Source organism: Callorhinus ursinus, unplaced genomic scaffold (genome assembly GCF_003265705.2).
Source record: "Callorhinus ursinus isolate GAN/ISIS: 27379988/994484 unplaced genomic scaffold, GSC_fseal_2.0 scaffold85, whole genome shotgun sequence".
Classification (NCBI taxonomy): Eukaryota; Metazoa; Chordata; class Mammalia; order Carnivora; family Otariidae; genus Callorhinus; species Callorhinus ursinus.
This window is the reverse complement of record NW_027397147.1, coordinates 2,390,012-2,415,210: the sequence shown is the minus strand read 5'-3', so window position 1 is coordinate 2,415,210 and position 25,199 is coordinate 2,390,012. Positions and strand designations below refer to the sequence as shown.

Below are 25,199 nucleotides of genomic sequence, written 5' to 3'. Positions count from 1 at the left end.
CGTGCGCAGGCCGAGCGGTGGATGTGATTGGCCGGAGGAGACGGCGCGCGGTTCCCGCATGTGCAAGCTTGTGGCGCGCCGGGGGTATCCCGGGCGCCGGGTTTCTTTCCTGGGCGCCTCCGGGACCCAGGGCCAGCCGGGGCCTTCGTGTGCGCAGGCCCGGGGCCGGCGACGGCCGCTCCTTCCGTTCGGCCGCCAGCCCGATGGAAGAGCCTCCCGGGAAGCCCCTCAGCTGTGAGGAGAAGGAAAAGGTGCCCTGGGTGTGCGGGAAGGGTTGACTCGGAACTGACTCCTTGCCTCGGATTTTACCGTCCGGGGTCGGCAGTGACCTCTGACCTACGCTCTTTGGACTCAGCGGGCACCGGGAATGAAAATATGAAGGGTCCTGTGCTCATGTGGAGGCATTTAAAGAACAAGTTTTCTTACAGCAGTGATGCATAAATTAGAAACGTAAAATTCTGGATAAAGCCAAAGTGCCCTTTGACATTCTCCCCACCCCCACACAGTCTTTTCAATCTTGGCTTCTCCCACCCGCTCCCTTAAGTAGATCTCTAAACAGCTTGATGCTTCAGATCTTTTCGCGCGTGTATGTGTGTGTAGTGGACGGAGGTGGGGGATTTGGAAGGTTGTGGTTATATTCCCTAACTACCAAAAAGTAGTGTGTATTTTTTGTTCACAAATAGTATGAGCTGAATGGTTCTGCAACTTACATTTTACTTCTCCAGGTTTCATCCATGTTATTTCATGTTAACCTACGTTACTTTTTTAAAGTTCTCTATAGCGTTATGTATTATGGAAGTGCCATCTTTTCATTAGCCATTACTCTGCTGAGAGACTTTAGGTTGTTTCCAGCTTTTGCTTCTACAGCAGTGCTGCTCTGACCAGTCCTTACCCATACCACCTTGTGCTCCTGCTGATGATGTTAGCCTGAACGTATCTGTGCTGGCTGTTCCAGGCATCGTGCTAGACTCCTCATTCACATTAGCTCATCAGTCCTCTTATCCCAGCCTACCTTTCCGCGAGGGTGAGATAGGTCATTTACAAGTCAACAAGATAGTTCTTAAATGTTGATAAGGTTGGTGATAAAGAGGACCGACCCTGTGAGAAGCAAACTAGCATAGAGATTAAGAGCACAGATTGTAGAATTCAACTACCTGGGTTTGGATCATGCCATTGATAAATTGTGTGATCTTGGACAAATTGCTTTCCGTCTGATCTTCCCAAAGCTAGCTCCTTCCTCCTTCAGGTCTGGGCTCGAAAGAAAGTCCTCAGAAATGCCTCTCTGGCCACCCTACCTAAAGTAGCTCAGGCACTCACATCTCCCTGTTGATCTGGGTATTGATTACCATGTGATATCATCTTGTCTGGGTATTTGTTTTCTTGTTAATTATCAGTAGCCCTAACTTGTGTGTAAGCTTGACAACTCTAGTTCTAGCATCTGAGACCATAATTTAGAGTGGTTATCAGTTATTGTTCCAGGGACTACAGATACCTGGACTATTAACTGACAAGAGATTCATTTGTTTGATGAATGTCTGAGGATGACAGCTCCGGCTACCTTAAGGGATCTCACAATGGAGGGAAACAGAAGGAAATAGACAGCATAGTATATAATAAGTATTGTGATAAAGGAAGCACAGTGGAGAGGTGGAATGTACCACCTGGATTTCAGGAAAGACCTAGAAGTCTACCCTGGCGGAATAAAATGTAAGTTGAGGCTTGAGGAATCAGTAGGACTTAGCAAAATGAGTTGGGGAGGAAATGCTCCAGGTGGTAGGAACAGTTTAGGTAAATGTGCTTAGGTATTGGAGAGCTTGGTGCTTTGTGAGAACTGAAAGTAGTGTGGGCACCTGCTACTCCCTCCTCTGTCTATTGCTGAGGGACCTGCTAAGCACTGCTTATTTGGGTCTGACAGGCACTGTGTCCACTCTCTCTGACTTTTCCTTTCTACCTACTCAGTATTGTTTGCTGTTTTTCTTCTTCTAGTTGAAGGAAAAATTAGCATTCTTGAAAAGGGAATACAGCAAGACACTGGCCCGCCTTCAGGTGAGTGAATCTTACTCTCTCAAACTGAGGTATTGTAGGATGAACTATATACAAACAATTCTTCGTAATAATAAAGCTTTAAAAAAATACTTCTTTTTCTTAAATTTGTTCCTTGAGCTGCTTTTGTTTTCTCTAGCGTGCCCAAAGAGCTGAGAAGGTTAAGAATTCTATTAAAAAAACAGTGGAAGAACATGATTGCTTGCTCCAGCAGGAAATTTCACCACAGCTAAACCACTCAGGTAAAGCTAGGCCATTTACTTATGCTTGCTTTATTATTCATTTTCCAGGTGTATTTGGTTGTGGTTTTTTTTTTTTTATAACCAAAAGATAGAACAAGCAATAGAGTCTTTTTAAAGTGTATATATATATAATTCAGTGGTTCATTGTATACTCATAATATTGTGCAAACCATCATCATCTAATTCCAGAATTTTTACCACCCTGTACCCATCTTACCGCCAAACCCTGGAAACCACTAATCTACTTTCTGCCTCTGTGGATTTACCTATTCTGGACATTCCATATGAATGGAGCCATATAATATGTGATCTTTTGTGATTGACTTCTTTCACTTAGCATCATGTCTTCAACAGTCATCCCTCTGTACTTACATCCAAGCATGCATCAGTACTTCACTTCTTTGTGCAGCTGAATACAATTCCATTGGATAGATGTACCACAATTTATATATCCATTCATCAGTTGATGGACATTTGGGTTGTTTCTACTTTTTAGTTATGAATTTTGGCCATTATGCTGCTATGAACATTCATATGCAAGTGTTTGTTGGGATGTATGTTTTCGGTTCTTTTGGGATTATACCTAGAAGTAGAAGTGCTGGGTCATATGGTGGTTCTCTCTTTAACCTTTTGAGAATCTGCCAAACTGTTTCCTGCAACATCAGTACCACTTTACGTTCCTACCACGATGCGCAAGGGTTCCAGTTTCTGCACATCCTCACCAGTACTTGTCATTTTCCATTTTTAAAATTATAACCATCCTGGTGGATGTGAAGTGGTATCTAATTATGGCTTTGATTTGCACATCCTAGTGACTAATGATATTGAGCATCTTTTCATGTGCTTATTGGCCACTTGTATATCTTATTCAGAGAAATATCTATTCAAGTCCTTTGCCAATATTTTAATTAGGTTATTTGCCTTTTTATTGTTGAGTTGTAAGTGTTCTTAATATATTCTAGCTATTAGATCCTTATCAGATACGTTGTAAAGATTTTTCCCATCCTGTGAGCGGTGAACTATTCTTTTGGTTGGATTGTTTGTTTAGTTGCTCTTTCCCCTCTCAACTTTTAGAAATTATATTTATTGTGTAAATATTGGAAAGATGATTTTTTAAAAAAATAAGCATTTATATATGTACAGAGAAAAAAGTCTGGCCAGAAGTATTCTAAAAAATAATGATCATTACTCATGTTAATAGGTATTTATAATCACAAAATTGGAGGTTATTAAAATTACTTGAGCAAAAAAAAAAGGACATGAAATAAAAAATTAGGTGAGATGGTAGGGGGAATGGGAAGGTGTTGTTCAAAGGGTACAGAGTTTCAGTTATACAGAATGAATAAGGTGTTGTTCAAAGGGTACAGAGTTTCAGTTATACAGAATGAATAAGTCCTGCAGCTTTGATTACAGCATGGAAATAGTAGTTAATAATACTGTGTCATATACTTGAAATTTGCTAGAACTGATCTTAAGTGTCCCCTCCACACACGTACACACACAAAATCATAACTATGTGAAATGATGTATATATATATATATTATATATATATTTTAAGATCTATCTATTTGAGAGAGAGAGAGAGTGTGGGGATGAGGGGCAGAGTGAGAGGGAGAGAATCCCAAGCAGACTTCCACTGAGCACTGAGCCTGACACAGGGCTTGATCCTACACCCTGAGATCATGACCTGAGTGAACATCAGGAGTCAGATGCTTAACCGACTGCGCCACCCAAAAATGATGGATATTTTAATTAGCTTGATTGTGGTAATATTTCACAGTGTATACCTATATGAAAACATCTCATTGTATAACTTAAATATGTACAATTTTATTTGTCAATTGTACCTCAGTAAAGCTGGAGAAAAAAACAAAGATGATTGCAATAAAGAATAAATTATCTTTTAGTTTAAAATCATTTTTTCCAGCATAATTCTGTTTTTTACATTTACTTAAAATTATAAGTGTATTAGAATATTAAAAATTTGAACTTTGATCTGCCTGAATGAAATACCATTGACTCTTTCATATAAATAGTATTTTTATATAATATTTAAAAATAAATAATGGGATATTTTTTGCTTCATTTAAAAGGAAATTATTTAATTATATATTTTTTTTCTCAGAACCTAAAAATAAAGTATCTCCTTGTGACACATTACAAATCAACACCCATCTGGATGAAGAAACTGGAGAAAAAACACCTATCACACTTGACTTTGAGCCTGAGTCCTTCAACCCTGGACATGGCCCTGTGGAGGAATTACATATACAAAGAACAGGTGATAGCCAAGAACATTTTCCCTACCAGGCCAGTGGCTCTGAGAAAAGGCAGAGTGAGCTGCCAGGGAGAAGAAAAAAGCAGCAGAAGAGAACATACACTGCACAGGCAAGAGAATCTTTCTTGGATGCGGATTCACTCATACTTTCTGGAAAAAGACTAAAGGAACAGGAGGAAATCAATAGAGAAAATCCTAGAACACCTGTAAATGAAAGAACTTGTCTTTCAAGTTCTACATCTGACATCCCTGGTTCTCCAGCACCAGCGACAGAAACTAATGCAAGAGGTGTATTAATTCCACCAACTGCCAAACCACAAAGAGGTGTCGATGCACTTGTAAGAGGAAATAATTTCCCCAGGATGCCTACGCTTGCTTCATTTACTCTGTCAAATAGCAGTAGCGGTCCGCACCTTGAACATAAGCCTCCTAAAGGTGACTGTGAACTCACTACTCACAATCTGAAAAATATTAACCCTGCTTCACCGGTAGACCTAGAGGCACAAGGCAAAAAAATGACGGTCTGTACAGATAACCCAGAGGTAAACAAAGCTGTAAGTGCAAGTGGCCAGCTGCCTAGAAGTCCTGACTTAGAGGCAGATAATTCATACTCTATAAATAAACTCACTTATGATAACTTATCAGCCAGTGAAAACCAAAACTTAAAAGGACAGAATCACACAGAGAAGTCTTTAACATCTCTCCATAACACTCCTGATGGTAGAAATGAAAGTCTTCAGGAAAATGAGGTTGTAAGTCAATCTAAGAGTCTTAGCCCAGAAGTAATCTCTCCTGCTTCTGCAGAAAATCAAACACATTCTTGTACAATGCTCGAAGGCCTTCTATTTCCCGCAGAATATTATGTTAGAACGACACGACGCATGTCAAATTGCCAGAGGAAGGTAGCCCTGGAGGCTGTAATTCACAGTCATTTGGGTGTCAGAAAGAAAGGGTTTAAAAATAAAAATAAGGAAGCAACTAAAAATTTAAACCTTTGCAGTGAAGAAACTGACCAGAGTGAAATTAGAACATCTGACACATGCATAGGACAACCAAGTTCAAGAACACGTCAGAAAGGTCTCTCGTTAACTGAAGTCAACTCTCCCACCGGGCCCACTAAAGATAACCTTCCCAGGAAGGCAGTTACGCAGCCATCTGGTAGAAGACACGGAGGAAAAAGAAAGTCAGTCTCCCCGCCTGTATTGGATCATCATGAACTACTTTTGCCAACTCCTGGCACAGCAGGTGTTAATAGATCCAAGGAAGAAGTCACCCTACACAAAGATGAGAATGAAAAAGCAATTAGTCATGGTAAGAAGAGAATTAAAGGTAAATCAAGGTACGGTTGATGATGGTAGCCAATACTTACTATGTGCCTGGTACTTTTTTTTTTTTTTAATTTATGAGAGGGAGAATGGGGGGGGTAGCAGAGGGAGGACCCTGAGATCATGACCTGAGCCAAAGCCAAGAGTCGGATGCTTAACTGACTGAGCCACCCAGGTGCCCTGTGCCTACTACTTTCTAAATGTTGTGCAGATATTAACTCCTTGAATCATCACAGCAAGCCTATATGAGGTAGAATCTATTTTTAGCCTCACTTTACAGACCTACAGGAAACTAAGGCACAAGGAGACTAAAGTGATTAATTCATTCAGGTGACAGAGCCAGGACTCAAACCTGGCTATGTGGTACCAGAATCTACGAATGTGGTTGAAAAGTTGATATTGAAAAGGAAAATATATTAGATACTCACCTAAATTAGTATTTATTCATACAACACAACCTATCCATAGAGAAAGTTTTATGACCTACAGAGGAAGTGTTTTTGAGGTAAAACGTGAAATGTGTGTCAGCGTGTGAGTCCACTAACAAACTCTCTTAGGAATGACTGTGTAGGGGCACCTGGCTGGCTTAGTCCATAGAGCATGAGACTCTTGATCTCAGAGCTGTGAGTTTGAGCCTCACGTTGGGTGTAGAGATTACCTAAAAATCTTTTTTTTTTTTAAGATTTTATTTATTTATTTGACAGAGACAGCGAGAGCAGGAACACAAGCAGGAGGAGTGGGGGAGGGAGAAGCAGGCCTACTGCTGAGCAGGAAGCCCGATGAGGGGCTCGATTCCAGGACCCTGGGACCTTGACCTGAGCCGAAGGCAGTTGCTTAACCACTGAGCCACCCAGGTGCCCAAAAATAAAAATCTTAAAAAAAAGAAAAGGAATAACTATGTAGTAAAATGCAGTACGTCTGAGCAACTTTTTTGGGTAAAAAAAAAAAAATCTTTAAAAAAAAAAACATATCTACTATAGGCTCTCTCAGGCCTGTGGGACACAAGATTTTGGAGGATAGCAAATGGTACAATTTAAATATTTTTATTCATTTACTCTAGATAATTCACTCTGGTTCTGTATTAGACATCAGCAAACTTTCTTACTGTAAAGGTCCAAATAGTTAATATAGTCTTTGTGCTCCATCACAGCTAGTCAAGTATAGTGGGAAGGTAGCCACAGACAATATATGAATGTGTTCCAATTAAAACTTTATTTACAAAAACAGGTTGCTGACTGTTCTATAGCATTTGGACACAGACTTTGGCCTATGGGCTCTAATTAATTAATTTTTAATTAAAAGACCGGGGCACCTGGGTGGCTCAGTTGTTAAGCATCTGCCTTCAGCTCAGGTCATGGTCCCAGGGTCCTGGGATCGAGCCCCGTAGCAAGCTTCCTGCTCAGCGGGGGGCCTGCTTCTCCCCCTGCTCATATTCTCTATCTCTGTGTCTCGAATGAATAAGTTAAAAAAAAAATTCTAAAAAAAAAAATTTAAAAGACCATAATCATTATGACTTTTTTTATTGTCATCTTTAAGCCAACAAGAATACAAAGCAATCAGAATGTGGGGCAATCTAGTAATAAACTAGAAACACTTTCTTGTGTACTTTGAAATAATCTGTGGTGATTTTAGTATCCTGCTGCTACATTAAACATTTTTTTTTCTTGAGGTGACCTTCACATTACATAAAATTAACCATCTCGAAGCAAGTGAATAATTTACTGGCATTTAGTATATTCACAGGGTTGTGCCACCAGGACCCCTGCCTAGTTCCAAAACATGTTCATCACTCCAGAAGGAAACCCCATGTCCCTTAAGCAGTTCCTCCCCATTTCCTCCCCCGCCCCCAGCCCCTGGCAACCACCAATATGTATTCTAGCTTATGGGTTTACTTGTTTTGGATATTGCATATTAAAGGAATTAATACAATATGTGACTTTTTGTGTCTGGCTGCTTTCCCTTAGTTTATTTTCGAGATTCATCCATGTTGCAGCACGTATCTGTACCTCATCCTTTTTTTATGGCTGAATGATACCCGCTGTATGTATGTGCCACCGTTTATTCATTTATCAGTTGATGGATGCAGCTTTCCCCATCTTGGGCACTACTCCAGCTTCTGACACCCAAGCATGCTGTGACAAAGTGTCTACAGAGGCGGTTGGGCCAACTTGCCTACATTTTGAATCACGTAGAATACCAGTTGCTGTAAGAGTAGTAAATTGCTCTGCTTGAAAAGGGGACTTGAGTTTTCTTCAGTCAGACGAACCAGCATTTTGTAAACTGTGCTCTGGGAGCCTGTTGGAATCATGTTTGATGGTTGGAATCATAGTTCTTTTAAGAGCAGAAAGGACTTTAGAGATTCTTAGTTTAGTTCCCTTAGGAGAGACCAGGGAAGAGGTAACAGTAGATCAGTCGCAGAGCTGGGACTAGATACTGGTCTTCCTTCTCCCAGCTAATGCGGTCAGCACCATACTGTTTTGGTACTGCTAGTTAGCCACCACCCTATGCCTGGCTTTTGAACCATGCACTGAGGTTTCAGAGTCCTGGATGGGAAGAGTAATGAATATTTTGCACTGCCTTGGCGTTTAGACGCTCACACTCTGTTGGGTATTGGATATTTGTTGTTACTGTTGTTCCTTTCTATTTTAGGGAAGGAAGATCATTGTCAAAAAGAGGACTCCCTTCCTTCCAGAAATAATGCTTATCTAGCTTTGGATTCTGCTGCATTCAGGGCTTCATTTCAGGAGAATGAATTGCTAAGTTTAAAGCAACTGTCATCTTTTCTCAAAACCACAGACTTTCAGTTACCTGATGAAGTCTTTGGACCTCTTAAGCTTGAAAAACTGAAGTCCTGTTCAGAAAAACCAGTTGAGCCTTTTGTATCAAGCATGTATGGACAGATGCACCTTAAGGAGGGAAACTGTAGCATTTTGGAAGAACTGACTCCTCAACAAATCGATATTGAAACGGAGGACTTGGAAGAGGAAATTCTTGTTCTCCCGGGAAAAGCACAACCTAAAACGTCAAACCTAACAAGCCGGTCTCAGAAGGGCCTTTCTTCATCCATATTACTTTTCACGCCTTTAAATACTGGTGCCCCCGAGGATAAAAACGGGCCCACAGCAGATGTGTGCTCGCATGCTTTCCCCACCTTAGGCACTACTCCAGCTTTTGGCTCCCAAGCTCACTGTGAAAAAGTGTGTGCAGAGGCTGTTGGGCCAACTTGCTCTACACCCCAGCTTCCTCACTTAAAAGACAGTGATCAGAAACAACGCAACGGTTGGGCCAGCCCGTCAAAATCAGATTGCAGCCTTGTTGTGTCAGGGAGGGAAGGACAGCCTTCCTGTGACTGTGATTCTGGTCCCCAGGCAACACCTCTTCCCTCTGAGTCAGTCCCTCTCAAAGACAGTCAGCTGTGTGGAAATCCACACCCGGAGTCATGGAAACAGTCCACCGAACAGGTACAGTCGGCTTCCCTGGTGAGATTTTTTAAGAAGGAATGAAATATCCTAGTGAATTTGGACAGCATGTGACTTTCTTACACGTTGGCTTCTCAGTGTTTAAGAATAATTTAACATGTCTCTTTGATACGACTTCACTGTAACCATTAAGTTCACTTGGGGGAAGTCAAAATTAACGTATTTTTAAAATAAAATTCCCTTTGTTATTAAGGAAGCAGGTGCATATGGAGTTTGGCTGCTGTGTCAGAGAAAATAATACATATCAAGTAGACATGAGGATGAATGAGCAATGCAGGCAGACATCTATAAAGCCTAGATTAACGGTGTGACTTTTATTTCCACAGACTGAAGTAACTGACCTTCCTGCTTATGATGGCTTAAACCCAGGCCACCTTCAATTGGTTTCAAAGTTAAAGGTCAGAAGACTGTTCCCTTATAATGTGTCTTGTGTCTTACATGTAAAAAAAGTTAATGAACTGCTAGGAATATTGGGAAGAATTTGATTCGTAATTTAACACTTAAACTTGGTGAAACAGATTCAGAAAAACATTTAAATTCTTTGTTTTTCACAATATTTAGCTGTATTTATGTTTTGAGATCTTCTCCAGAAGTTTATATGTCAAGCCATTCATTGCCAAGAACAACGTAAGCTAGGTAACTCAACTTTGTATCTAACAAGGTAAGCTAGGTAACTCAACTTTGTATCTAAATTTAAACCAGGCATTTTTGACAGGGAGAAAGTCATTCATGACCCTCCTTTCCAAATGGTGTAGTGTTTCTAGAAGGAAATGGTGATTTATAAGAAAATGGGTAGCAGTTCTAGATTATAGTGAATGGCTAATTTTTCATATGCTATGTGATATAATATTTCTGAGAAATATAAGTTACAGTATTCTGTTAATGCTATTTTAGTAAATCCCAAGAAGTGGATTGGACCTGTGTCCTAATTAACTTCTTGTACATGGTGCTTGAAGTAGCGTGGTACAGAGCACGGTTTCCCAATCTCTGCACTCTGGACATCGTGGGCTGGATAATTCTTTGTTGCAGGGGCTGTCCTGTGCATTGTAGGACATTTAGCAGCAACCCTGCCTCTACCTGCTAGAGCCAATAGCACCCTGCCCCCAGTTATGATAACCCAAAATGTCTGCAGGTATTGCTAGATACCCACCAGGGAAAGGTTGCAAAACCCCTCCCAGCTGGGAACAATTGGTTGTAAAAGAAAGAGCTTGAAACCCACATAAACTTTCTGCCAGCTACTGGCTGTGTGACCTTGGACAAAGTGTTTACCCTCTGAGCCCCAGATTCCTTTTGTATAAAAGATACATAGTAATGGTCAAGCCTGTTCTTGAATCGTTTTAATAACCTCATGTCTTAAAGAATCAACCATTTCATTTGTATTTTTCTAATTTGTAGGTAAAAAAGTTATTATTCTAATAAGGTTTTTTGTCTGTGTGTATTCAGTTACACTTCTCTCCCCCTCGTCCCCATTTTCTCAAGTATTTTTTGCCTGCATCAAACTTAAGAGATTTTCCATTCTGTGGGTCTCCCCCAAAAACCTAGTTTTTGGTTGTATTGATTGCTAATTAGGTTTTTTGGTTTCTTGTTTGATTTATTTCTGTTTTTACCCTAAACAGTTGCTTCTGTTTTTCATTGTGCTTACTTTCTTACCCTTTTACTAACTTCTTGAGCTGTTTTCTTACTCTATTTTATTTTTTATTTTTTTGGTTTTTTGAATCAGTGCTTTTATGATTATAAATTTCTTTTGGCAATAACTACTTTGGCCATGCTCTGTGTGTTTGGATACACGGTTTTCTCCTTATTCATTTGGAAATACAGTTGACTCTTGAACAACATGGGTTTGAACTGCAGAGGCCCACTTACACGCAGCCTTTTTCTTTTTCAGTAAACACAGTACAGAATTATAAATGTATATTCTCTACCTTATGATTTTCTTTATAACATTTTCTTTTCTCTATACTTTATTATATAGTATATAATACATATAACATGCCAAACATGTGTTGATTGACCGTTTATGTTATCAGTAAGGCTTCCTGTCAGTAGTAAGCTATTAGTAGTTAAGTTTTGGGGAAGTCAAAAGTTACATGCAGATTTTTGAGTATGTAGGAAGTCGGTGTGCCCAACCCCCACGTTGTTCAAGAGTCAACTGTAGTATGTTGTTTCAGTTTTATTCCCTCTTCAACCCATGGGCGGTTCATCAGGATGTTTCATTTCCAAATGGGCAAGTTCTTATGGGCTATATTTTGTGATTAAATCTGCATCTGTTCCATTCTGGAGCTACACCCTATACATTTTTAGATCTATCATGATAGAAGTGTGTGGGGGCAATTTTTTTAGTACATAAATTTTTTTTTAAGATTTTATTTTTGAGTAATCCCTACACCCAACGTGGGGCTTGAACTTAAAACTCTGAGATCAAGAGTCACATGTTCCACCAACTAAGCCAGCCAGGCCCCCGCTCTTTCTTTTGACCTATAGAAAACTTTAATTACGTTTTACTTGGTGTTTAATCTTTATGACCCAACACTTTTCATACGTATTCTTTTCAGAAACAGACCCCAAATATCGCCTTAATGTAACTGTTATTGCTGTTATTTCAGAACCCTTCCGGTTCCTGTTCTGTGGATGTGAGTGCCATGTGGTGGGAAAGAGCAGGTTTCAAAGAGCCATGTATCATAACTGCCTGTGAATACGTAGTTTCTCTTTGGAAACCTCTCAATACTTGGCAATGGGAAAAACTTTATTCCTGGCACTTCACAGAGGTAAGTCAGAATCTTAGAGCTGAGAGCGGTCTTTACAAGCATTTACATAGTAATGTAGATGGGCAACTACCGAAAATGGGACCCACGACCACACAAGACAGAACTGAGGTGAGTCATGCTTCCCACCATTTCATTATGAAAATTTTCAAACAGAGAGAAAAGTTGTACAGTAAGCACCATATACCCACCGTGTACACCATGTAGACTACAATGAACCTTGTGCTTTGTTTATTTTATCACGTTTTTTGAGAAAGGGATTTTTATGCCGGATGTGTTGGAGAAGCTTGGAATTTTGTGTCTTTTCTGACTCTAAACTTGCTGATACCCGTGTTCCTTACCCCTCACCAAAGCATTGTTCCTGCTTCTTTTCTTTATGTATTTTCTTCTAGTCCTTGTCCACCTTCATACGTATCTTACATGCTTGCAATCCTGGTGTGCTTAAAATTTTTAAATCTGCCTTTTCTCAACCTATGAACATTTTCCATGTTTCTGTATAGACTTCATACTCTATTTTGAATTTATTTTTTTACCTTTATGGAAGTATGATTGGCAGAATTGTATTTAAGGTGTATAATGTGATGATTTATATTTTATACACTCTGAAAGGACTCCCATAGTCAAGTTCATTAACCTGCATCAGCTTGGGACGCCTGGGTGGTGCAGTCGGTTAAGTGCCCGACTCTTGGTTTCAGCTCAGGCTGTGATATCAGGGTCTGCATTCAGCACAATCTGCTTGGATTCTCACTCTGTCTCTGCCCCTCCCCACCCCACGTACTCTCCCTCTCTTTCTCTAAATAAATAAAAATAAACAACAAAAAAGCATGTATCAGCTCACATAGTTTTGGGGGGTTTTTTGTTTGCTTTTTTTTTTTGTTTTTTGGTGAGAATGCTTATGATCTACTCTTAGCAAATTTCATTGTTCTCCAGTATATCCACAGCTTCTGGCACCATGCTTTGCATAGTAGTGCTCAATAAATATTTATTTATGGGCACCTGGGTGGCTCAGTCGTTAAGCGTCTGCCTTCGGCTCAGGTCATGATCCCAGGGTCCTGGGATCGAGTCCCACATCGGGTTGCCTGCTCAGCGGGAAGCCTGCTTCTCCCTCTCCCACTCCCCCTGCTTGTGTTCCTGCTCTTGCAGGAGCAAGGAATAAATAAATAAAATGTTTTTTAAAAAATAAATAAATATTTATTTATGTGAATAAACTTATTTTAAGATTTTCTTTTGAGAGAGAGAGAGAGAAAAAAAAGGGGGGAGGGGCAGAGAGAGAGAAGCAGGCTCCCTGCTGAGCAGAGAGCTCTACAGGGGGCTTGATTCCAAGAACCTGAGCCGAAGGCAGACACTTAACCAACTGAGCCACCCAGGTGCCCCTTGAGTAAACTTTTTTTTTTAAGATTTTATTTATTTGACAGAGAGACACAGCAAGAGAGGGAACACAAGCAGCGGGAGTGGGAGAGGGAGAAGCAGGCTTCCCGCGGAGCAGGGAGCCTGACGTGGGGCTCGATCCCAGGACCCTGGGCTCATGACCTGAGCCGAAGGCAGACGCTTAACGACTGAGCCACCCAGGTGCCCTGAGTAAACTTACTTTAAGTGGCTGCACAATGTTCCATTTGTCCACATGGCAGAATTTATTTAATTATTCCTTTATTGTTAGAAGTGTAGATTGTATTAAATGCTACTATACACACGGTTTTGCATAAGTTTATTTAGATTTACAGCTTATAGAAAGAGGGTGCCTGCTGAACTTTCTCATATTTGTTTGATATTTGAAACTATCCTGATGCAGTGAGAATAGAAGAGAAATGTGACAAAATTTGGAAAATTAGATTAATTAAAAATGGAACAACCAAGTATAATTTTTGGCTTTTTTTATTTTATTTAGGTTCCAGTATTACAGATAGTTCCAGTGCCTGATGTTTGTAATCTCGTGTGTGTGGCTTTGGGAAATTTGGAAATCAGAGAAATCAGGTATATAATTCTCAAGGAGTAGTTTTTTCTTTTCTCTTTCTCTTTGTCTCTGTCAGCTTGTTTTGAGTGCAAGTTATAACCTAGGCTTGAATTTTAGAATCTTAATTTAGGGACACCTGGCTGGCTCAGTCGGTAGAGCATGCAACTTTTGATCTCAGGGTTGTGGGTTCAAGCCCCATGTTGGGTATAGAGATTATTTAAAAATAAAATCGTAAAAAAAAAAAAAATCTAAATTTAGATCCACAAGAGATTTTTAAAAAAACAAAAACAAAAACAAACCCTGTCAATGGAATGATATCCCTGACTGAAGTTTCCATTTAAAATTGAAACTTCAGGGCGCCTGGGTGGCTTAGTTGGTTAAGTTCTGACTCTTGATTTCAGCTCAGGTCATGATCTCAGAATCATGAGATCAAACCCTGCATTGGGCTCTGCGCTGGGCGTGGAGCCTGCTTAAGATTCTCCCTTCTTCTCCCTTTGCTTTTTCCCCCCTTTCTAAAAAAATAATAATAAATAAAAATAAATTGGACCTTAGTCCTTTCATATTGAAGGCTTACTTCTGACTTCTCCACATTTTCCTTTATACTTGGTTTTAGGGCGTTACTTTGTTCCTCTGATGGTAAACGTGAAAAGCAAGTACTACTGAGTTCTGGAAATATAAAAGCTGTGCTTGGCCTGACAGAGAGGAGGCTAGTCAGTAGCAGTGGGACCCTTTGTGACCAACAAGTAGAAATCATGACATTTGCAGAAGATGGAGGGTAAGATGGTTGGTTTTATTTATTAAAGAATGCTTTTATCCCGGGCTTTCAGAGAAAGATCACTAGCCTCTTGTTTTTCTGGGCTGTAGGTGTTGTATACCAGGTTCTGCCTCAACACTAGGCTGTATCATGAAAGCAGTTTAGAGAAGGGGAAGCTCGATTTAGCAGGAGGGAAGGCAGTGGAGTGGAGAGGCTCAGCAAACGTAGTTTATTCTTTCTTCAGTCTTCTTTGAAATCTGTGTCTACGCCTTAAATATCACAAATGTCTCAGGATCCTAGACTCTTTTCTTGTTCCGCACTTGGTTTCCTTTGCTCCAATTACCATCTAGATGCTGACTCTTGCAAATGTATATTTCTAGCTCTGAGCTCTTTCTCAGCCTCTAGACCTGCCTATCTATTAGACATCTTGTGGGTACTTCAGATTCAACATGTTGAAAATGGAACTCATAGCATCTTCTATGTCTCTTATATGCTTGTTACACTTTATTGTAGTTATTTATCTGTCTTTTGTAATAACACAGGGTATGGACTTTGTTTGTCTTATTTATTCCTGACCCGTTGTAGTAATCTAGGCAAGAGACAAATAATTGCTTGCTTAAATTAGCAAAGTATTAATGGAGACGAGGAGAAGCAGACAGATTTGAGAAAGAGACTAAAATCATTAGGGCTTGCTGACTGAGTAGGTAGAGAGAAAGGAAAGAGAGTAATGTCCAGGTTTCTGTGTTTGTCACTGGGTAGACAGTGGTACAATTTGCTGAGATAGAAATGCAGAAAGAAACACAAGGTTTAAACTGAGAGCTGGCAAGTTTAATTTTGGATATGATGAATTTGAGGTGCTTGCGAATATATCCAGGTAGGTAATATGAAAGTAATATATGTTCATTGTAGAAAGTTTAGAATACACGTTTTATAGTTGAAATTTTTTTTGGTATTAGATTAGTGTGTATTATGCATAGTTCAGTAATATGTACAAGGGCTGCTTAGAAACTGCTTTGGTACAAAGTGCTGATTTTTAATACTGTTTTAAATGCAGAAGCAAAGAAAAACAATTTTTGATGTCCCCTGAAGAGACTGTACTAACTTTTGCCCAGGTCCAAGGGATGCAGGAAGCTCTGCTTGGTACCACTATGATGAACAACATTGTTATTTGGTAAGCTTTCTCTCGAGGTCCTCCATTTCCTCATCTGTTAATATACCTATAATTTCACAGGGTTGTTAATATTAGATAAGAGACTCTATAAATATAATTGTGTTTTGGGGCACCTGGGTGGCTCAATCGGTTAAGCGCCCAACTCTTTTTTTTTTTTTTTAAGATTTTATTTATTTATTTGATAGAGAGAGACACAGCAAGAGAGGGAACACAAGCAGGGGGAGCGGGAGAGGGAGAAGCAGGCTTCCCGCTGAGCAGGGAGCCCGACATGGGGCTCGACCCCAGGACCCTGGGATCATGACCTGAGCCGAAGGCAGACGCTTAACGACTGAGCCACCCGGGTGCCCCTAAGCACCCAACTCTTGATCTCAGCTCAGGTCTTGATCTCAGGGTCATGAGTTCAAGCCCCACTTTGGGCTCCACGCCCAGTATGGAGCCTACTTTAAAAAATAAAAAAGATTGTGTTTTTGTTTGTTTGTTTTTTACTGTCAGAAGACATATACTTGTCTCAAGAACAACATATTAATTCAGACATTGTGAAAAAGATCAGTCTGAGTAGACTATTTTAAAATAAATGAAATTTTACTCTTGTCAGAAAGGTACAATTGTTTCTGCTTCTGGTTAATGGCTTTTATCAGGCCAACTCTCTTACCTCAAATAAGTATAAACTCTGAACAAAGTATAAAAAACAACTAAAGGCACTGGGGAGTGAGAAAAAGAAGAAAGATACTGGAGAGGGTTCAACAGGAAATATCAGCGGGCAAGTTTCCTATTCCTATGGCTTTTAGCTAGAAGGCTAGCCCTAGTCTGTGCACTGGGAGACTGAAAGCCTGATAGAAAACCTTCTGTCCTACTGGCTTAAAGAACAAAGGACAGAGTTCAGGGTGACCACAGTAGCTAGAAAGTAGGGAGAGAAATCCCCAAAAAGAGAGAGCCAGAGAATGAGCCTCAAATTCTGGCTCCAATATTTACCTAGTAATCTGGCTGGCCTTTAAACTACATGTGCCCAGGGCAGACTCAAAGCAGCCCAGGTAAGGCATAAAGAACTGAATTGGGTTTTCAGCATTTGGAATTTTAGTTGAGGCAAATTAACTGTTCACTAGGGGAAAACAATCAGTATTCTTCAGAGGAATCTAACAGAATCCAGAGTTTATGTGACACGTTCTTAATGTCTAGAATACAATCCAAAATTATAAAATATATGTGTTTAGAGGAACCAAATTAATTTGTAATAGAAAGACCAGAGTCATGGAGTCTCCAGCCACCTCTCTTTCCTGACCCAGGGAGAAACATACCCAACCAAAGGCACTTTTAAAGTTAATTTGTATTAGGAGTATAAGTTGGGTTTTGTTTTGTTTTCCCAGAAGCCCTCTCCTTTAACTGATTCCTTAGGGCCAGGATGGCTCTTGGTAAGAGGAAGTTGTGATATTAATGTCCTTGCTACCCTACCTCTTCTGCCCTGTCCAACCCTAACCCTCTAGTAATAAACCAGGAAAGCATGGTCCTTGCGAGAATCTTTATCCCCTCCCCACCAGGGAGCCTCTGAAATTTGACCATGTTCTAATCTGCCAGGAGACCCTGTTTACCGTCTAAAGCAGCAGATTTCCACTTCTGGCACTTTGCTCAGAGTTTGTGCATGGAGGTCTTATTTGAGGACAATATTCTTTACAAAAGTTGTCTTTTCTATTCTTTCTGCTATTTCAATAGTCTGGACCTTCATTATTTGGTTCCTGGACTATTAATCTAGTAATTGGTCTCCTTGCCATCAATCAATATCCCACATCCAGATCTTCTTTTATACTATTACTGTATTAACAACATCCTTTCTCCCACCCTCCCTGTTCTTCCCAAGAAATAAAACCCATACTTGTTTGCTTTCTTCAGCTTCCCTTTCCCCAACACTTTGGGGAAAAAATTTCTCTCCAGTCAGTCCATAGTCCTTAGCTCCCAGTTTTCTTCCCATCCTTCAGTTCTCCCTTTTTTCTGATAGTAATCCTTTGGCATTAACATATAATGGATCACAACAGAATTTGAGGTTAGGGAGAGACCTCTCTACTTAGCTTCTAAGCTTAAGTATGAGTGTAAGCAGTATCTTCAGCCCCGTAGCTGCCTTGAGCTCTGTTGTAATACCTCAGCCTTCACTGACATTACCCTCTCTGAATTCATATTTCCCTTACTTTTTTTTAAGTTTTTAAATATTGCCCTTATTTTTAACTTAGCATAGGCTAATTTGTATCATGGAAGTCTTTGAAGATAGGTATATATCTTCTGTCTATTCTCAGTGCCTGCCTTAGCTCTGTGTTTAGGGTACTTAAAGATGTATAGATCATATTGTCTATCAAAAGCTATCATTTGCCTTTTGGGTTCTGTATACTTTTATATTTACACATACTAGTTGGTCACCTTCCCTATTTAACTGCTGATGTGTTAAATGTCTAAAGCGATTCATGTTATACTCAAGGTTCAAGTGGCGCTTTTAGAACCTCTTGCTGAAGGTCTCAATGTTTAATCTTAGTCAAGCTATATTAACTGAGCACTCATCTTTCAATCATTTAATAGATACTGAGTTTCTACTTAAATACCGCTTTCTATGAGAGATGTAGATATGAATCCTCATTCCAAGGCCTCTAAAGTCTAGTAAGTAAATAAGATTGCTTTACAATTCAAAGTGTACGATTCCAATACAATTCCCTTACAATTCAGACAAGGTCAAAGTGAGAGAAATTCAGACAGAGTGCTTTGGGACTTGGGGAAAGAGCAGTTACTAAATATAGAGCATGTACTAACCTCTGTAGGGGATAAACCCATTGTTGTTCCCAGCGAGGAAAACCTTGCATATGCACACGAGCATTTAGTTTTCCTTCTTCAGTTTTTATACACAGAACCTGCTCCACAGAAAGTTTGGATGTGTTTGTTGAATGAATACATTACACCCTGTTACAGTATATATTAAATTAAAAATGAGGCATATGGACAGTACTGTAGGGAAGTGGAGGAGAGGAGATTTCTGTGGGTTGGTGCAGACTGGGAGAAGCAAGAGAGTCTAGATTGAGCTGCCACTGGGAGGAGGCAGGACATAATCGAGGCTGTGAAGGAATGGAAGGGCATTGGTGGGTAACAGGAATGGGAATTGGTCAGTAATGGGGAGGGCGTTGGGAGGCTAGCTTGAGCAAAGGTGCAGAGCCAGGAATATGCATAGTGGGGGGAGCAGTGAGTAATGTAGTATTGCAGCACTAGATTCATGAGGATAATAAATACCACGAAAAAGAATGTGGACTCTTATCTTGAAGGTTTTTCATCAGTAGCATCCCAGGATAGAGCAATTATCAACATCACAAATGCTCAATAATGCCAAGGAGTGGTTCCAACAGACTTTTCTCCTTTAAATTCACCCTCCTTCTCTCTTTCATTTTTTACCCCACCTTTGTCTTCCTATTTCTCTTCATTATCTTGGTCTAGGTCTAGAGATAGAATTATAAACCTGTTTTAGGTATAGTCTCCTATCTAACCAAATTTGGTTTCCTGACCATTGTCTTCCATAGAAAATTTAGGCATAATAAGAAGTGTGACAAAAGCATAATGCAAGAGCCATACCGGGTGCCTGATTTCAATACCTAGTCAAATGAGATAAGGGAAAACTTTTCTCATGGAGTTTGGAGAGATTTATTTCTAGTAACATAGCAGATTCAATCTAAGGCTGAACTGTCAAGTTAAACTACTGGCAATGTTAATCAATAGTCCTTATTTTTAGCTAAATCTGTAACTAAACAAAACTAAGGTACCATGTCCCTTAGTTTCTCCCTTGGTCACCTCCTAAAGGATGCTGTGATAAATAAGAGAATATTATGTAAAAACCAGTTTGCTGGAAGAATGTTATCAGTTTATTCATTTTTGGTGTCTAAGGAATTTAAAAACTGGACAGCTCCTGAAAAAGATGCACATTGGTGATTCCTACCAAGCTTCAGTCTGTCACAAAGCGTATTCTGAAATGGTAAGTAATCTATTGGGATCGCTTTTGTCTACTGTGTGTTGCTATTGGTCTCACTGAGTAAGAGCGGTAGCTTAGTAAGAGGTAATTAACAGACCCTTTCTGTTGCCTGTTTCGTTCAAAATTGGCTAACAGTGTTTGTCCTTGCTTGAAATTCCTGGATGAAAATCAGTATTGGTATAATGTGACAGCTTGGTAAATTTTCTGGCTGTATGTCCTAAGAACAACATTTATATCTAGCTGTGAATTTGTACCAAGAAATATCATGCCTGTTACCAAACTTGTCTCCCAACCACATTGCCAATAAATGATGTATGATGTGACTGAATGCCCTCAGAGAGGGTGTTTAAATGGTCCCAGACATGTATGTCCCTTAGGCTTTAGTGTTCTCACATAGACATGAACACAGCTTCTCAGCCATTGTGTTAGTAGATGTAGCTTACGGTCTAGTATGGACATCTGAACAGGCTGAAGGCAGCTTCCCAGGAGTGAGGGGTAATTCTTAAGTACCAACCGTTGAGCCACAAGCAAAGGCAGTGTAACAGGTGGCTCCACGCTTGTATGGAAACTAACTTGCCCAGCCTCAGGGGCAGCCCTGTGCACATCAGCACCCCAGGCTTGGAATGCAGAGGACACACCTTTCCCTAGGATCTGTAGAATTGAACTCAGAAGTTGTGTGATCTTAGATAATCTGTCACATTATCTTTTGGCTAACTTTTTTCTTTCTTTTATTTTTTTTTTACGATTTATTTATTTGAGAGAGAGAGTAGGAGGTGTGGAGGGGCAAAGAGAGGGAGAGAAAAACTTAAGCAGACTCCATGCTGAGCACGGAGCCTGACATGGGGCTCAATCTCTGAGATTGCGACCTGAGCTGAAACCAAGAGTCGGGCGCCTAACCGACTGTGCCACTGAGGTGCCCCTGTGGCTAACTTTTTTTTTTTTTTTTAAGATTTATTTATTTATTTATTTGAGAGAGAGATAATGAGAGAGAGCATGAGAGGGAAGAGGGTCAGAGGGAGAAGCAGACCCCCTGCTGAGCAGGGAGCCCGAGGTGGGACTCGATCCCCAGACTCCAGGATCATGACCTGAGCTGAAGGCAGTCGCTTAACCAACTGAGCCACCCAGGCGCCCTAACTTTTTTCATCTTTAAAATAAGAGGGTTGGTTTCATCTCTGGAATTATTACATTTCCGTACCAGGCATTTAAAATGACTTCATATCTTTGTTATTACAACATTAATACCTACCTGATCATCAAACATTTAACGTAGAAATGTATGAGATAGTACGTAAAAGTTCTCCATGAAGCCAACCTCTGGAAATAAGCTAATATTTTAGTGCAGGGATTGGCAGACTTTGTAAAAAAAAAAAAAAAGACCACGTGGTTAAAAAAAAAAGACCAGAAGGTAAATATCTTCAGGTCTGCAGGCCACATGGTCTTTGTTGCAGCTGCCCTGCCTCAGTGGCACCAAGTCTGCCGTAGACAAAATGAAGACACATGGGTGTGGCCATGTTCCCGGTAAACCTTTTTGGACAATAAAACATTCCATAACTTGAATTTCTTATGATTTTTTTCATGCATCACAAAATATTTTTCTTCTTTTTTCCTGCCATTTCAACATGCAGAAACCATTCTTAGCCCATGGGTCAGACAGAGATGAGCACTGAGCCAGATTTGGCTTGCAGGCCATCATTTGCCAAACCCTAGTTAAGTATATGGCATCGAGCCTTTTCTTGACTCAGGTTTCTAATTATAAAAGTAATTCATTCTCATTATAAAAATGCAGTCATTCTAGAAATGTACAAGGTAGAAATGAATGTTACTAATCCTAATATGGTTCTATAATTAATTTTCCCCATTTTACCCCCAAAGAGAATTACTTTCAATATCATACACGTCTGTGTGATATGTATGTGTCCACACACCATAATGTTATTATGAGAACATGTCATTTGAAAGCCAGGAGAGATCTGTAACACATTTTCCTACGAGGACAACCATAGATGATGGTGTCTCTCTCTTTTTTTTTTTTTTAAGATTTTTATTTATTTATTTGACAGAGAGAGATACAGCGAGAGAGGGAACACAAGCAGGGGGAGTGGGAGAGGGAGAAGCAAGCCTCCCACCAAGCAGGGAGCCCGATGTGGGGCTCGATCCCAGGACCCTGAGATCATGACCTGAGCCGAAGGCAGACACTTAACGACTGAGCCACCCAGGCGCCCCGATGGTGTCTCTTTTTGGTCACTCTTACTCTGTAAGTGCAAATAGGCTATCTGCAGACTGGCCTAAAAATCCAGTCACCACTTACAGGATGATTTTTATGGGAAAATGTGTTCTGAGTTTTCAAAAACCAACTTATCAGTGAATATCTGTAGTGTGACGACTCCCTCTGCATGTTTATATGCCCTCTTTCCCTATGACTGCGTTTTCCCAAATGGATGACATGAGATGTTAGTTGTATCTAAGGTGGAGGAAGTTAACAGGGCCGCTAGGTTCCCACCTGCAAGGCTGGCTGTGCCCTGTGCTAGAGATGCCAGAAGTCCCGCTCCATGATCATCTCAACAGTTTTTTTGCCCGGAAAAAAATATGAGCTAGTGATTAAATCTTGCATACTTAAGAGACTATTGATCATTCTTGTAATTCTTTGGTTTTGTCTCTGCCAACCCTTTCTTTTCCCTCTTGCTGATTTATTTGGTTATTAATTTTTCTCTTAAATTAGGGGCTTCTGTTTGTTGTTCTGAGCCATCCTTGTGCCAAAGAGAGTGAACCACTGGGAAGCCCTGTATTTCAGCTGATCGTGATTAATCCTAAGACAAGCCTGAGTGTGGGCGTGGTGCTCTACTGTCTTCCTCAAGGGCAGGCTGGAAGGCAAGTGTGTGCTGCTCTTCACTGAGTGTGACATTTTGGAAGACACTTGTGCAAATACAAAAACCAGATACTTTTGTGTCACTTAGATGAATGGAAAACATGCAGTACTGCAGAGCATTGTAAGAATGTTAAGAAGCAGGAAGAAGTATAAAGCTTAGTAGATCTGAGGCAAATCCCAGATTCCCTACATGCTGATCCCCACCAGTACGGAGTGGGATAGGTATTTTATGTGTATTCAAACCCTGTTTTTTCCCATAACAAAACCATTTTGAATACAAACAGTAATTAGTATTCTCTACAAAAATGTCCTTTTCATTAAACCTAAATTAAGAAAGTTTTAAGTGTTAACTTTAGGAAGGCATCTTTTCCTTTGAAAACGGACTGAGTCTCCATCATGTAAGGGATTGATATTTGTTGACTGATGAGAAAATCCACTTATCAGTGATACAGTTATTGGCATCCCAGGGGTTCTCTGAGTTATCTAAAGCTCTTCACAGCAACATCTGAACGTGTCATTTCCAGAGATCACCTTTATTATCGTTTGAAATTAGCAGCAAAGACTGAAAAATAGATCTAGTAGATCAAGATCACAAAGTGTAGCTTTAACAGTTTACAAAGATAAGGAACCTTGATAGGTACAGTGCATGTTTTTGTGTTGCTTTGAGTCTTGTGCAAAGACAGCCTCTCTCCCTATGCACTTAGCCAGTGGTGGCATTTCTGCAAATGTTCTTAGCTCAACAGGAACGTCGTAACAATCATCTGCAGTACATGCTTACATATAGAACCTGTTTCTTTGGATTTGAAGAGAGAACTGTAGTCACTGGCCCAGAAATTGAGGATATAGAGAACTACTCGATCAAGCATTTCCTTCATCACTCTTCAAACCCATTCATTTATCAAGCCTTGGAACCTATCTGGTGCCCATAGTAGATAGTAGAGGGCACTACTGTTTCTCATCTTGTAGAAATAGGAGAAAACTAGAGATTACTGCTCAGTGTGCAAAATGCCACGAGGCTTGCAGTGTTTGCGAGCACAAAGGATGGAGGGGTACCTTAACTGACAGTGGAGGGCTGGGACAGACTGTCAGGGACAACTTTACGGAGTTTCAAAAGATGGGTTAGGAGTCAGCCACACAAAGTTGGGTGGGAGCCCAGGATAAAAAATATCTTTCAGGTCACTCAGAATATTCCCTGAGGGTTGACCATGGTCCCAGGCCCTCTCCAAGGTGCTGGGGGTGTAGCAGTGAGGAATAACAACTAATTTAAGCACTTCCGGTATATTAGATACTGTGCTGAGCTTTTTATATCAACTCCTATCATATGCCCTTTTCACTGATGAAGTTGAGGAACTTGCTCAGGGTCACACAGCTCTTGCTTTGTTAGAATTCAAACTCAGGCTGCTGACTGCAGAGCCCCTGTCTTAAAAAGACAACCAGGTTTCTGCTTTGTGATGTTTACATTTGGTAGGAGAGAGACCCACCAAATATGGAAATAGGATAATCTCACAAGTGAAAAGAAAACAGGTAATGCGATGGGGAACAGAGTACATGAGTACACTTCTGTAGACGGGAGATTGGGTCTGACCTTTCTACAGAGATGACAGGCCTGAAAGATGACAAAATCCCAGGCATGCTAAGCTAGCGTCTGCTAAAGGGAGGGCAGAGCAAGAGCAAAGACACTGAGGTGGACTGAGTTTGGCCAGTTTGTGGAATCCTGGGGTGGCAAATAATAGGCATCATATGTACAGGTATTTTTGTTCCTATGGTTGCTTTAGGGAGCATGATTTTGGCTTAACAAAAAAAAAAAATTCTTTCAATATGTGATTTCAGTGGGTTCTTCTCTGCTTGATAATTAGGTTCCTGGAAGGAGACGTGAAAGATCATTTTGCGGCCTCAGTACTGACTTCTGGAACGATTGCCATTTGGGACTTACTTCTAGATCATTGTACTGCTCTCCTCCCACCTGTCTCTGACCAGCATTGGTCTTTTGTTAAATGGTCAGGTATAGATTCTCATTTGCTGGCTGGACAAAAAGATGGAAATATATTTGTATACCGCTACTAATAAGATGAAAACACAGTGTTCTGGATTTTTTGACCAGTTAGTACTTTTTAGAGTTGTAACTGTAAAGAATATCTGGGTGACATTTAAAATAATTACTTGTATTCATTCAGACATTTTTTATTCTGATGGTAGTGGCACCACTGATTTTGAATGTTCATTTAGACTTACTTTGGGAGAAAGGATTTTAGGTTGATTTTTGTAATTCCTCACGTCTGCACATTTGCTTTTAAAAGTGTACATAAAGCTTCAGATATGAATAAATATTTATTTTGATA

General features: G+C 40.2%; 1 protein-coding gene and 1 non-coding gene across 10 annotated transcripts; both read left to right on the top strand.

Annotated features, from left to right (window-relative positions):
- Nucleotides 1-44: 44 nt before the first annotated feature.
- PALB2 (partner and localizer of BRCA2) lies at nucleotides 45-25,199 on the top strand. 9 transcript variants are annotated; one of them, XM_073887977.1, is made up of 13 exons: nucleotides 54-251; nucleotides 1,987-2,046; nucleotides 2,183-2,285; nucleotides 4,412-5,893; nucleotides 8,539-9,350; nucleotides 9,695-9,766; nucleotides 11,972-12,241; nucleotides 14,016-14,101; nucleotides 14,695-14,856; nucleotides 15,890-16,006; nucleotides 19,910-19,997; nucleotides 22,714-22,862; nucleotides 24,717-25,199. In XM_073887977.1, the coding sequence occupies exons 1-13, from the start codon at nucleotides 204-206 to the stop codon at nucleotides 24,922-24,924; spliced, it is 3,657 nt and encodes a 1,218-aa protein (XP_073744078.1). In that variant the 5' UTR covers nucleotides 54-203; the 3' UTR covers nucleotides 24,925-25,199. The 9 variants fall into 9 exon arrangements, with proteins under 9 accessions (XP_073744084.1, XP_073744085.1, XP_073744082.1 ...); XM_073887978.1 differs by having other exon boundaries at nucleotides 56-251; nucleotides 4,412-5,875; XM_073887979.1 differs by having other exon boundaries at nucleotides 57-251; nucleotides 11,972-12,133.
- Nucleotides 14,216-14,288, top strand: TRNAK-UUU (transfer RNA lysine (anticodon UUU)). The gene has a single exon. It is a non-coding gene; the product is annotated as a tRNA-Lys (tRNA).